General features: G+C 36.3%; 2 protein-coding genes across 2 annotated transcripts; one reads left to right on the plus strand and one right to left on the minus strand.

Moving 5' to 3' along the window:
* The first annotated feature begins 10,678 nt into the window (after window positions 1–10,678).
* Window positions 10,679–12,766, plus strand: LOC126622063 (LOB domain-containing protein 4-like). Its single transcript, XM_050290719.1, has 2 exons — window positions 10,679–11,082; window positions 11,742–12,766. Exons 1-2 carry the CDS (start codon window positions 10,900–10,902, stop codon window positions 12,084–12,086), a joined length of 528 nt encoding a protein of 175 aa, XP_050146676.1. The 5' UTR covers window positions 10,679–10,899; the 3' UTR covers window positions 12,087–12,766.
* Window positions 12,767–13,551: 785 nt separating this feature from the next.
* On the minus strand, window positions 13,552–14,461 carry LOC126622062 (photosystem I reaction center subunit III, chloroplastic-like). The gene has a single exon (XM_050290718.1). The coding sequence runs from the start codon at window positions 14,325–14,327 to the stop codon at window positions 13,638–13,640; it is 690 nt and encodes a 229-aa protein (XP_050146675.1). The 5' UTR covers window positions 14,328–14,461; the 3' UTR covers window positions 13,552–13,637.
* Between the last annotated feature and the right edge of the window lie 453 nt (window positions 14,462–14,914).

Raw genomic sequence — 14,914 nt, forward strand, 5'->3', positions numbered from 1 at the left:
AGAATCATGATCGACAAAAGATACACATCCTTCTTTTGAGAACCCATGGTGGTACGTTGCGGCGGCGCAACTTGGCACATGGAATGCACACCCAAATGCGTAAATACAAAAATCGTCAGGTTCGTACCCAGTAACCAACTGTAACGTCATATAAGTTGGGTGGCAATGAGCCTCAAGGCAGACCAACATAACTACATACAAGGATTGCATAGCCCTAGGCAGAAATCCAAAACTTGGTACATTTACCAAAATTCGGGCGATCATTTAAATTGCGCTTTATGATCGCTAGGCGAGGCTATTTGGGGTGAACATGGGAATTCAATGTTCAATTATAAACTCAAAATACATGCAATACTTTATCGAAAACTGTCGATATAAACTCTCTGGCATTATCCAGTCTCTCAGACCTTAAAGGATAAGTAGGGTGGTGAACCCTTAATCGGCCATGAGGTTTAGCAGTAATGTTTGTAAACAAACATGTGACCAGTTTGTCGATTTATCAACCAAAACCATAAGTATTTATATGGTCCACATTTTGGTTAGATTAGTCCACATATATTCCCTTGAATCCAATGTGAAAAAATAGTCGTGTCGTATCTTTGCAAGGAATGATATAGAAATCAATTTCCCTAATGAGCATGCTTGACAAAGTGTGCTTGTAGGCACAAGATCCTTACTTCGGGTAAGGAGATGCGTTGTAGCATCATTGTTCGACCTAAGTGTCCCAAATGGTCGTGCCAAAACAAGTAAACTGCTCAATCACCCAGCTCCAGGCCGACCACATGTGGTGTGTTCCTAGTTGGGAGACAACCCATTGGCCTCAAATCAAAGCTTCAAGTTCATTTTTGGACGTGGTGCAAAGATATTTCATTCTATTTTCTTCAATGGTTTCATTTATGATCATTGTCATCTCGAATATTCTTAAACACTCAACGTCAGGGAGAATTTAAGGTCCATTAAATGGTGATGAAGTACCATTCATACAACGAGGAGCGTGCCAAATGATTTTAATCAGGTTGGATAGACCTGAAGTCGTTGTTAAAGATGCGATTTAGCTGTAAAGTTAGTGTGTGTAGTACGCATTCATCTAGGTAACTAACTTTCCCACATTCCTACCTAATCACGTGTTTAATTGAATCGGTCACATGTATTAAGAAACATGATTCAATTAACTCATATTCGAGGACAATATCAATAAGATTATCCATAAGTAAAACATACACCAAACTTGAATCCAAGAACATGGAAAAATGTTCACAAAGTAAATGGTTTACTAAGGGGATTCGGCCAACAAGGTCATCCATGTCAAAATTCTGCTCTTCCAACGATGTTTGGTGGAGCAAAATTAGTCTCACATATTGACTACTAGAATGGTACTCTTCAACAACATTGGTAAGGGCACGAACAGGTGCATAACCAATGATTTATTCCATCGATACAGAAGTAGATGATGCAGGGTTGAGGTTCGGGAATACTATCCCTTATTCTTGAAGTTTTAGGTCTTAAGTGCCAAGGGTCACGGTTCAGGCATAATGCTGCACCTTGGCAGGCCCTGATTCTACCATATATTGTAAAAACAAACTCGAAATTGGATTGTAAGAGAATATGCCATTCGGTGTATCCCTGCCAAAGCAGTGCATTACCATTCGATAGGCTTTGACTGAACTGGGTCGAGCTATTCAGTTGACTCCAGCCGAACTGGGTCCATACCTTTCTTTCACATTTGTGATAGTAATCAGATCCAAGAATTTGGTAAACTTCCGCTTTCTACACTACTGCTTCAGGGGTGAGTTTGAATCATGGAAGAACGAGAAAAGTATTCTCTAGTCAAAATTCGATCAGATTTATAAACTGCAAAATTGTACTCATTCATGAACATAATCATGGTGTGCTTCAGGCAATGTCTTTCATGATTAGACAGTCCGTAGGAACGAGCCAAAAAGCCATGAAACCCTCGTTCGGGAGGTACTTCCATTTGTAATGCTTTGAACATAAGTCTTCAAATGAAGATCATAGTGGAGGCTTATTCAGCTCTTCCATGCCATTGTTGGCTTCAATGGTTTGTTAGTTTCTTAATAGTCAAGTGGAGATTCACTTCTTGTACCCCACATAAAATGGTTTCTATTAGAAACGTCCAAATCAGAAAAATCGAACTTGTGACGATTCGACAATCCACTAAATTGGAGGGAACAAGATTGTGATTGGTGCTATGGGAATGAATCATCCATAAGCATCAAAGTTAGAACATTCGAGTTCTAAGACATGGTTTTCATGAAAAACGTATGGTTTTTATGGGTGTATTGTTTTATGAAAACTTCGGATTTCAAAGGCACTAAATTTGAAACTACAAGTTCAATTTAGTTTATGAACGTTTAGTTCATAAAAGAAAGGTTCCTGCAAGAACACATAATGTAATATACAACTAAGTGTAATGGATTTGGGTTGCTTGGAACTCAAGTGTGAGTGCTTCGGGACTACGAAAGTATGTCAACGATTCAAAGAAAAGAAATAAAATATTGAATCATTAATGTCCAAAAGTGATCTTCAGGTCAATAATTTTGGATTCATTATCAGATTAATGGACTGTAGGTCACTTTTAATTAATTCAATAAATCGGGACCAAACGAGGTCGATTGTAGAAGCAAAAATAATAATAACATTCAGGTTAAAATTATTGGGAATGCTTAAAATAGCATTAGGATTCGAAAATATATTGCCCAAAATTGTTTTTTGTTAATAAGGCAAGGCCCTAAGGGTATTTGGGCCTCGGGTGTGGTGCGGGAAGCCTAGCCAAAGGCTAGGATCATTTTGGGCCGTGGGGAACTAAGACCAACCATCTGGGCTGGCGTATGGGCACTCAGGTTGCGGGCCAGGGTGAGCGCGGGGCAAAGGCCCAACAAGGAAAGCTTGCTGCAGGCCGGGTCGAGCGAATAGAACAGAGCCTAGCAGCATGGCTGCTGGCATTGTGGGCTGAGTGCTAGGGCAGGGCCATAATAGGCCTTCCTGTTTGGACTTATGGCTTCAGGCCATGTTCAAAACCGAACCCAGGCCGATGCCTGGTTGCATGCTCAAAGACAACAAGCCTGTGGGGCTTCTGTGAGAAGGTCCAAGGTGGCGGAACGACGTCGTCCTAGCCAGCTCAACAATGTGGCACAGTGTCGCTGCTCAACCGCTATGAAATCCCGATATTTTTTTTTCGAAATTTAGGGTTGAAACCCTAAGTGCTTCTAATTTATTTCAATTCTTTGACTCACAATTCCACATAGCATATATGCGTAATGCATGAAACAAATATATAAACATATACAATATATATCGGAGGGAAAATATAAACATAGGGGGGTTCATGCATCATGGGGAATGTTTTCATGCTTTATGGTCGTTTCAAATATCTTACTTTATTTTAAGCGTACCTGATTGGCAGAAAACAACAAAAGCCTTTAAACTTGTAGAAGATCATTCTCATAAAGCCGGAATTGCATCTCCAATGCATTGTATCACGTTCAACACAGAAAAAATTAAATTGAATCAATAGCATGTAAATCAATTCAACAAAATAAATAAATTAATCATAAAAAGAATGATTAAAACGTAATACTCCTCTGATTGAAGAATAAACTATCTTTAGCACAACGTCAAAAGCGTGCTGATAACGTGTTGTAGGCATAATTTACTGAACAATTATGAAGGCCTTAGAGAGAAGGGTGCGGCAATAGGTAGAGAGAAAGAGAGATGTGTAATTGTGGGGTGTGTTCTATTCCATCCCATTATGCCTTTATTTATAGTAGTAGGATAGGTAAAAACCTTTCCCCTTAGGATTACAACATCTAATAGGTAATCTACTCCTAATAGGAATATAAGAGATATTCCAATATATACTAGGATTTACATAATCACATTCCTAATCTAATAGGACTGCAACAAAAAGTGAGTTTTTAGAGTTTTTAAACTTAAACTCACTCCTTTATTTTCTCTCCCTCCTTCACTCTCACTCCAAATCTATCTCTCTCCCCCTTTTTTTTTTTTTTTTTTATACCTTTTTTGTCTCTCCTCCAATCTGCTCTTTTTCATTCTCTCGGTTCTTTCTCTCACTCCTCTTCCTCTCTATCTTCTCTTATCCTCTCACTTCTTTCTCTTTTCTCCAATCATCTCTTACTTTATTTTCTCCTCTCTCCTCTTTCTTTCTCGACCCCCTCTTTTTGGATCTCTTTGTCCAATTTAAGTTGTAGGATTTAAAAATTTTAAATCGCATACCAAACAAGTTTCTGAGTCTTAAAAAAAATTGTTTTCAAGAAAAATTCTTAAGAAATGTTTTGAAAAATTATAAAAATTTTCAAATAAGATACCAAACAAGCTCTAATTTTCCCTTACAAACTATTGTGCTAAAAGTATGAGGTGACAAAAAGTCTATAGAGAGTCATACTTTTGAGAAACTCTCTTTAGCATTTCTTCCTTACTAATTAGCATGTCGTTAAGCCTTACTATGAGGAGACGTACGAATGTCATGCCTCCTCCACCTAAAAACCTCTCTAAGATTTGTATCCGAGAGCACCAATTTGAATAACGTAATTTGTCAAATGTCAAACACAAATGAAATGATGGCTTATATGTAATTAACATGATTTTTTGCATGCTATCATAATTTGGATAAAAGATGATAGATTCATGTAGCCTCATTTTGCATTTGAATGACGAAATTTAAGAAGACTAAAGAAATGAAAAAAAAAAATGAGATTTAAATATCTATAATTTGTAATATTTTGTTTAATTATCTATCAAGTTGCATATTATAATGGGACATAACGAAGTTCAATTTAATCCCTACAAAAGGTATCAATTAATCGGAGTAAGAAAGACAAGTAGTGTGACGGTAGGGTTGGTGATATTATGGGATGGTGGTGGTGGTGGTGGTGGTGGTGGTGGTGGTGGTGGTGGTGGTGGTGGTGGTGGTGGTGGTGGTAAACTGGTGACAACGTAGTGTGTTAAGGGTGATGGTGATGGTGATGGTGATGGTATATATATGGTGCTAGCGGTGGTGGTCGTATACGGCCAGTGGAAGGTTAGTGATATCAATGTTTTCAAAGGTGGTGGTGGTGGTGGTAAACTGGTGACAACGTAGTGTGTTGAGGGTGATGGTGATGGTGATGGTGATGGTATATATATGGTGCTAGCGGTGGTGGTCGTATACGGCCAGTGGAAGGTTAGTGATATCAATGTTTTCAAAACTCTCGTATGTTTTGGGTAAACGAATTGCAAGCTTAAAGGCATGTATGTGGGGATGGTGAATAATGTATTTCGACGTGAATGGTAATTCTGCGGTAGATAGCATATTTTGAAAATATGATTCCAAATCGCTACGTTGCCAAGTTTAATGTGGATTTTGCTGTTAATACCACGTTGATGAATAGGTTAAAACTATTTTTAAGTTTTAAAATTACTTTTGGAATTTTTGAAATTTCCCAATTTATTTTTCTTTCGCAACTAGGATTTGCCTTAGACTATTAATTAAATTTTAAGGTTGTATTTTGATAACCTTAACATCTTATTCAATTAAAAATTGAGAGTTTCTCTCAAGTTTCTAAGGGTGACCGTTTGTAATCAATTAAACCTAATGCACGGCATAATATTTACAAGGCAATGAGCGGTTTATTAATGACTCATTCCAAGTATTGATTTACAAATATCTCTGACATACTTTAATAATCCCCTCTATCTAACATCAAGTGCATTTATAATTCCCTCAATTTGACATTTTGTAGTCTATTTCTTTCTCAATTTGCCTAAATTATTTCGAATTTTAAAGTCTCTCATCCGGACTAGCCTCAATGTCTTCAAATTTGAGAAAAGACACTTATTTATTTTGCTAAAATTTAAAGTTGGAAATTTATGTTTTCAAAACCCCTATTAGGGAGTTTTCCAAATAATTCAACAACCATTAATACTTTATAAAATGTTCAAAAGTTAACACTAGCTAGCCCTGCTCATGGACCCTATTTGGACGTTGGAAATTGTCTAAATTTCCAATATGCAGCACCTAACCTCAAAACTGACAAAAGAAATGAAGATTAATATACAACGTACTAGACATATGGACTAAATTTGGACTTAGAAATAGTTGTCGAACTTTGAATGTACCTAACCGAAACCTAATTAACCAACAAAAATAAGGTGCACTGCGCCTAATAACGTAATTTGTATACATAATGCATCATACTCCTTCATGCACATTTCATTTTGTGTTAATTTAAATCAGTACGTCTGGTTAATTTAATTTCAATCTGATTAAATTACGTTAATCATATCACATGCAATAGGTATGGATGTAACACAATCTTTCCATGAATTTTACACTTAGTATAGTCTATATCTATTTCCTTAAGAAAAATTCATGGACCACTCAATATTTAAAATTTGGATGACCACATAGATTCAAGACAATATATACTATATTACGAGCATGAAAATTTTCTGCAGGGTTATTTCTCCTCGTGATTCAATATGATTTACAATATAACTTCTCAGGTACGATTAGTGCCATGATTTTAACTAATTCAAACATGTCAAAGTTTTCTAGTTGCTAATCATATTGCATCCCATTAGAAATCAGGAGTGGGTGCACTTTGATCTCCCTGCCATAAGTCAACGGCAATTACTTGTTACTCCAAAAGTTCATATAGATGCAAGTGACCCTCTATCACAAATTCACAATGATGGAGAGGAGTGTTGCCCTTCCATCACGACTTGGGTTCGAATCCCGTCAGCTCCCTAATCTAACAAATCTATTGTTTGACAAAAAAAAAAAATCACATAGGTTAAAAAAACAGCATCTCAGTTAATTTAGTATATAAATGATTATGGATTGTTTTATTCACACCCCATGTTTTGTTTACTACACCTCACATACTTAATACATCCCACATGTACTTTTTAAATCAAAATTTATTTTAATACAGCTCAAGTGTTTTTCAATGCTACCCCTCCCACCCCCACACGCTCTACTCAAATCCCACATCAAACTCTTCGTAAATTCTATAAACTTGTTTTCTTCACAACGAATAGAAGGCAATGAACAAGCAAAGGAACTAGAATCAAGTATGAAACAAAAAATTTCCCCTATTCTCTATTCAATTTATAACATTGTTATTCGGTGGGGTTAAATAGCCATACCTTCCGCCAATCTTTTCTTTGATAACATTGTATTGTTCCTTCTCTATTCGAATATATATGAATTCACATGCACATCTATTCGGTGTTATATCAGTTTGTTCTTCTAGGTTGCACCTGCAAAGTGAAAAAATGTATTGCTGGTGTTAAACTGACCAATTTCCTTTTTTTCTTTCCAATTCCAAAATTTCTCTTATCAGATATGCAGAACGAGGATGAAAAATAATCTTTTTGCATTAACGTTTTGTGCTTCTAGTGGTTAGGGTTTTTGTTATACAATGAAGGAGGTGAGTGACTTTGAGATCTTGAAGAAAAACAATTTTAGAATACACGTCTAAATTAACTTGGGGTGTATTTAGAAAATAATTTTCCTTTTTAAAATTTTATTAGGCCTAAATGGTCATTTTATATTAGGTATATAAGCCACTTAACAATAAATTTTTATGTGGGGTGTATTCAACAATATGTGGGGTGTTAATAAAAAAACCCATGATTATTCGTAACTAAAATTGGGATTTTCAAATATTCTTTGGTGTAAATATATAATTTCTATATACAAAGGGAGAAGGGGTTCAAGGCGTGTGGCAAAAGACTAGTAGGTTAGGAAATTCTTGAAGAATTACGTAGTTTTCTTGTGTGTTAATTTTCCATATATATGGCCCTATTTATTTATAACCTCTCTCTATTTTAATAAATTTGTTTTATAACGATACATTAAGGTCAGGATGTGAGAATAAATTAATATCGAACTTGTCATTCATGATATTCAAACCAAAAAATGTTCACTTACATTGAAGAAGAATACCACTAGATCATATACTAAGCGGCCACCTTTTGATAATTAAACGAAAGCAAAACTTATCAAAGACTCCAAAAATATGGATTAGATTCTTTGTTTTGGACTTAATTATTATGTCTGAAGAAAAAAAATACTCGTTTTAGAGGCCAATATACTTTTTCTTTTGGAAGCAGATTGTCTGCCCTCCTATTTGAGTGCCCTTTCCATCCCCTCATATTTGCGCGGTCACGGTTAAGCTACGTCAACATTTTATATTCTTATTGCCTTTTGTCTTATTATCTCTATTAAAAAATCAATATAAAATGTTGACGTGGCTTAACCTTGACCGCATAAAATAGAAATGGATGAGAAGGGCATCCAAACAGGAGGGCAGACAATCTGCCTCCTTTTCTTTTTCCTTTTCTTAAAGACAATGACTGAGCTACATACATGGGCCGAATTGTATACTCAGAAGCAGTAAATTTGATATCTAAATTATCCCCTGCACATTGGAAATTAACAAATGCTCACACCACCTAAGTAGAAAAATTAACCCATATGAAGTGCATGCGAAAGAATCAGTTCTACTTTGTTGTAATTAGAGACCACTAATTGGAAGATATTTTCAGTATGCCGGTAACACGGTTTTATATATCAAATGTCATAATACAAGTGGTTGAAATTTTTAATTTTAAGTATTTAACCATTTATATTATAACATTGATGTATGCCGTATTTTCGATATACTAAATAATCTCTCCACTAACTGGTTTTTTGCTAATTTTTTTAATTTTTTTTTTAGAAATTGGACCAAAGTGTCTGTCACCTTCCAACTTTTTAGAGCAGAGTGCCTAGAAATTTCTCTTCTTTATAGCTTTAAAAGACCATCGCTATTTTCCATATAAAAAAAAGACTTTGGAATACTGGATCTTGCTTATGCATGCAAATATACTATTAATCCCCCGAAAGTCCTAATATTCTAATATGTCTTCTGTGAAAATAATAAGATTTTTTTTTCTTCATAAGTGGCACAGCATTGTATTCCAAGTTCAGAAGTCCACAGGTTCACACTCATGATCTGGATTTTGGTTTTGCTGCTCCATCGTTCTACACATAAAGTTAGAAGTGGAAAAGTGTGACATGCAAGGCATATAGATGCTCCTGTACATTCATTGGATCCTCAACTATAATATTTACATTCATTGGATCCTCAACTATAATATTTCAAGTGTGTGTGTATATATGGGTAATGCTAAGGAGATTGTCGATTTAAACTATATTTTGTAAACTATATAAGGTGATTTTTGATGATTAGATTATTATTTAAGTGTTGATTAACGTGTTTATTTCGTATTGGTGGCACATCACATAATTCACAAATATAAACTAAAAAATTAGTCTATCTAATAGTACTCAATACTCATACAAATATATATATATATATGTATGTATATGTAGAGGTTGCACTTGGTGCGATGGCAAGTACATTCGCCCATAAGCGGTAGGTCTCGGGTTCGAGACTTGGGAGCAGCTTCTCCATAAATGGGGGTAAGGCTAGCCGACATTCACCTCTCCCAGACCCTGCATAAAGCGGGAGCCTTGTGCACTGGGTACGACCTTTATATATATATGTATATGTATCCCTATATATTATGTATTATTCTTAAGATTAGAGTAAGAGGGTTGGTACGTAAATCTTAATCTAGAGGCCTCTTATAGGTTAAGGGTCCAATTTCTTCTAGTGTAAAAAAATAAATAAAAGTGAGTAGTGCCCATATATTGACATATGGTAGACCTCAACAGTACCAACCGAATCAGAACACCAACTCGGTAAGGGGTAATATTATTCATACACTTATTTTTACTTATTACATACCTTTTTTAATTTTCGGTTGCTGGATCGAATGAATTGAATAAGACAAATGACCAAAAATTAATAAAGATGTGTAGAAAGTAAAAATGAGTATGTGAATGGCACTATCCCCCGATAATTATTGTAAATTAGTTTTTCTATTTATTGATATATCATGAGGATACAATCAAAACTCCAAAATTACAAATTAAAACTCCTTCGAAGTTGAAATTTAACTTTTGTAGAATAAGGATCCGTAAAGAATCTCCGTTGTAATTTATGAATCTCTCTCACAATCCAAACCCATGTTTATTTCAAGCCACAACACGAATTAGACACATCCAATAATCTAAGTAGCGAACCAGAAGAAATTTCTGTAGTTGAATAGGTCTCGTTTGATAAGTTCAATCCTTTCAATATGTTATCTTTGCTTAGTCTTGCGAAGTAGGAAATTCCTGATAATCTCAAAAAATAAGAGTCATCCAAAAATGACCAATCATAGTACTAACGCCAAATTTGTCTCTCTAAACGCATACTTTTCTGAAACTATAATAAAAACTAGTCGATCAATGTTCACATCAATAGATTTTAGCTTTTACAGAACTGCAGGACCTAAAACAGCATGAAAAGCTTTGAGTTGCCCTGATTACTAATTGCATTGGTGTACATTACAAAATTAAGCACATGCATGTTATATTATGTTATCTAGATGAGAAAAACAATAAGTTTAAAATGGCGCCAAATAATTAGTCATGTCAGGATTGAAGTTTTATATCGACCAAAAATCTTTAGGGTCTTCAAGTGGGACCCCCCACCCCAGATGCAATTCTGCCTATTCTTCTTATATAAATGCCCACCACCTCCCCACTTCACATCCCTCATCCTTTTCCTATTTCAGTCTTCATTCTCTGCTCTCTGCTTTTTTTCTTCTTCAACTAAATTAGCTACCTCTTTGTTTTGTCTGTCATCAGCTTCTACTTCACACTCATAAGATAGGCCTTTGTCCTTCTATTTCAAGGCAAAATTGTGTTACCCTACAAAACTAGGGTTACTGCATACTGTTAGGGGCTGCGTTTGTCCAACGAAGATCAGACACGTGGCAAGCATGAAGGAGAATGGCAGCAGCAGGAAACAAGGTGCACCCTCGCCCTGTGCAGCATGCAAGCTTCTCAGAAGAAGGTGTGCTCAGGATTGTGTGTTCGCTCCCTATTTTCCTGCGGATGAGCCCCAAAAGTTTGCTAATGTTCACAAAGTGTTTGGTGCCAGCAATGTGAACAAGATGTTGCAGGTAATGAAGATTTGTATAATTCGTTAGACAAACAGTGTAAATTAATATAGTTTTAAAACTTTAGGGTGCAATTCAAGAAAATTAAAACCACATGACCCATTCATTTTAAAAATCACTTTAAACCTTGAAGGTATAAAATATAATTAGCCCTAAATCGAAATAGAATCAAGAAATAGAAAACAAGAAGAAAAGTACAAAATGAAAAGAAAAAACAAATGTAAAAATCACTATATATCTTCTACCCTTTTTTACATTTCAATTCTTTTTTGTAGGACATGATGCTTCATAGTCATAGATAGAGGCAGGCAACCAATAAAGTGTCATAACTTGATTTGGGACCATATATTTTGTTCAGCCAAATGAATAAGCATGGCTGGTGACGCATATTTGTTCTACAAAGATCATAGAGTGGTAGTGATCATTACATCAAGCCAAAACATGTCTTGTAGGACCTTTGGCCTCTCATTCGGGACTAAGGTTACTAGTTTAGAAGCCACTTTAGGAGACTAACTTATTTAGTTTACAATATTTCAAGTCAATCACTTACGGTGATTAATTTGAAAAATTGTCAATTATGATGTAAGTTTTCACCGTAACCACTGCCAACTTGCTTTTGTGGTCAAAAGTTAAAAGACCATGTTTAATTGTGACAATTTCAGGAGCTGCCAGAGCACCAGAGAGGAGATGCAGTTAGTAGCATGGTGTATGAAGCAAATGCCAGGGTGCGAGACCCAGTTTATGGGTGCGTTGGGGCAATTTCGTCTTTACAACAACAAATTGATGTGCTTCAAACCCAACTGGCTGTGGCTCAGGCAGAGGTGGTGCACCTCAAAGTGCGTCAGACCGCATCATTCTCGAACCATGGGTTAAGTCCGGCTAGCCCGAGTAATAGTAGGTCACCCTCATCTAAGTTCATGGGCTCTCAGGCCCGACCCATTTTCGACATGGATATGATGGTGGACCATACCAGCTTGGGAATGGGAGAGTCCATGTGGTCATGCTAAGCTTAATTAATTGAGAACATTTTTGCTCACCACGATAAACTATGGTATATGCTCACCATACATCTAATTAATTGACACGTGTCATTTCACTTAATTCTAGTTAACTTTCACATTAAATGTTAGTTTTTCAATTTTGAAAAAAATTAACCAAGATTAAGTGAAATGACACATGTCAATTGATTAGGTGTATGGTGAGCATACGTCATAGTTTATGGTGGTGAGCAAAAATGCTTCCTAATTAATTACTGAAGTCTACTCTACTATAATCTAGAGAGTAATTAGCTTTGGTCATCATGCCTAATATTTGCTTTAGCACTTATAATATAGTCCTTAATGTACATCGGGGGTAAACCTAAGGACGGTTACAACAGTTCAAGCGGTGACGGTGACAATGACAGTGACCAAGGCGATTCGCCCGCTTCAGTTTGAGAAGGGTTTTCCATTAGTAACTGGATTGTAAATATTAGTTTAACTTATCGATATGTATATTGGGTAATCATATAGTCTTGTGGGACTTTTTATATTTGCTCCAAGCGACTTGATGACTTTGGATGTGTGAATCCACTAAACAAATTGGTAGTTTGGAAACAAAATTGGGAAGAGGATTGTAGTAGGATTTGCAGATTATGGAGCAGTAAATGTATGAAATATTATTAAAAAAAAAAGTTAATTTCCTCTTATTTTTGTGTAAATATTTGATCATTTGCTGCTTTTCTGTTTTGGAAACGACTCTTTTATTTGCATATTACCACAACCGTTTGATATATGAAGAATTTTTTTTTAATTTTTTTTATGGATTTTTTACACATAATATGCGTGATAGACAGATACCTAAAGAATGAAATTACTATGTCATAAGTCTTTTTTTCTTGAAGAGTTTTATCAAAAGAGTTCTTCAATTGACCGCATGCATATAAGATATAACCATAGCCGTTGAATATAGGGAGGATTAATTATGAATTGTCTTTTTTTGTCGAAATAATTATGAATTGTCTACTCTACACACAATATGCTTGACTAACAAGTGTCACAAACTAACTGTTGCGTGACTGACAATTACCTAAACAAAGAAAATTACTATGTTTAAAGTCTTTGGTTAAAGATTTTGTACCAAAAAAGTTCTTGAAGATTTCGTTCACCAATCTTTGGTAGGTAACCTCCACATTCTTGAGGCCAAATGACATCACCTTGTTGCAGTATGTTCATCTCTCTGTCATTTGCACAATTGATCTACAAATTTTCATGTAAGTCAGTTCTACTTACCTACAAATTACAGTCTAACATGTTTGCAAAGCAACTCACTAAAATAACAAAAAGAACAGCTTATACACACACGCCAAACTGCTATTTGAAATGGTTCCCAAGTATTTTCAAATGACAAATGAGTACCTTACTACCATATGACGGTAATTAAACTATGCTTAGGTATAGCACAAATAGAAAAAGAAATGTTACGTGGGATCAGTTTCAAACACAAGCATTTGGTACATATAATTTCAAGTAATTTTACAAATTATACAAAGAAATTAAAAACAAACAAGAAAAAGAAGCTCAAACGTCCTTGGCAATAAGTTCACCATTCACTAACTCTCTGTAAGCAGCCACAGGCCAGCTGAAGCCTCTGAAAACCAAGCTAGTAGCCAAGGGCACGTCAATGATGATCTCCTTCTGCGTCGGCTTCTTGTCATCCCTAATGGCAATCAAGTAGCTCCTCCCAACCCACCCGATCCACCCAGCAATGTACAGGAACAAAATACCAGGCGTGATAAACTCACCCCAGTGCCTCTGGTCACCGCTGACAATCAAATGGGGGAGCCCATCGGACCCACAAAGCAAACCCTGCTTGCCATAGTTGGAAAACCTCCTCTGAGTCTTCTCTATGGTGGCCTTGATGGCTAGGGCTGGTGCACTGTCGGGTGCATACAGCTTCAGTGAGGACTCGAGCTTTTTGATCTGCTGCTTCTCACGCTTGGCGAACTGCTTGGAGTCTTTGCATGGGGTGAGTCCCGAGATGTCAGCAACTGCAGGCATAGGGGCTGAGCCAATGAGGATGGAGGAGAGTGCGAGTGCAGTGGAGAACGCCTGCATGGGCGATGCAGTGGATATTTTCTCTGGGGTAGGGTTAGGGTTTTGGGAGGCTGAGCAGAAGACCACGGTTCTTGGCAGCTTTGTGGCCATTGGGGAGCTCAGTTTCAGCTGAAACATAGGTTTTGAGAGGTTTGTGGGGATTGTGAGAGACATGGTTCTTTCTTTCCTCTCTGTTTTTTTAGGGTTATGGGGGTTGTGAGGAGGAGCAGAGAGGAAGGAGGAGATCTTGGAAGGGAAAGAGTGTGGAGGGCAGGTTTTTAGAATCTTGGAGGAAGAGACTGGTGGTGGAGGAGAGAAGAGGGAGAGGGGATAAGGTGGGGGGAGTAAGGAGGCTGAGGTGGATGATTGTAATTGGTTAGAGATTGTTTGGTTGTGGGTTGATTCAGATTTTCTATCAATCTATCCTAGTCTAAAAATCATATCCAGATAATGAGAGTCTCCCTTAAATTTTGTAGGTTTTGTGCGCTTTCCATTAACTTGATCCCATTGTTTTACAAGCATATTTAAAAAGGAAAACTAATGAAAAAGGTTTGAAAACTTTGAGTTTTAATGATAAGGACAAAATAAAGGGTAAAGTGAATAGTACTAGGATTGACTTTTTAGTGTAAAAATGTGATTTTTTGTTAAAGTGAACAGTACCGGATGCTTTTCGTTAAAGTTTCCTATTTAAAAGGCAAAAAACTCAATTCAAAATAGATTCTCTTTTGCAGCCAAAGATATGGTAGAAGTGACGTCATACA

The sequence above is a fragment of the Malus sylvestris genome, chromosome 5 (genome assembly GCF_916048215.2).
Source record: "Malus sylvestris chromosome 5, drMalSylv7.2, whole genome shotgun sequence".
NCBI lineage: Eukaryota > Viridiplantae > Streptophyta > Magnoliopsida > Rosales > Rosaceae > Malus > Malus sylvestris.

Bases quoted from the DNA above. Each gene is read 5' to 3' on its own strand.
- LOC126622063 (XM_050290719.1), top strand. From the start codon at position 10,900: ATGAAGGAGAATGGCAGCAGCAGGAAACAAGGTGCACCCTCGCCCTGT. The intron at 11,083-11,741 runs GTAATGAAGATT...TGACAATTTCAG, and splicing joins ATGTGAACAAGATGTTGCAG to GAGCTGCCAGAGCACCAGAG.
- LOC126622062 (XM_050290718.1), bottom strand. From the start codon at position 14,327: ATGTCTCTCACAATCCCCACAAACCTCTCAAAACCTATGTTTCAGCTG.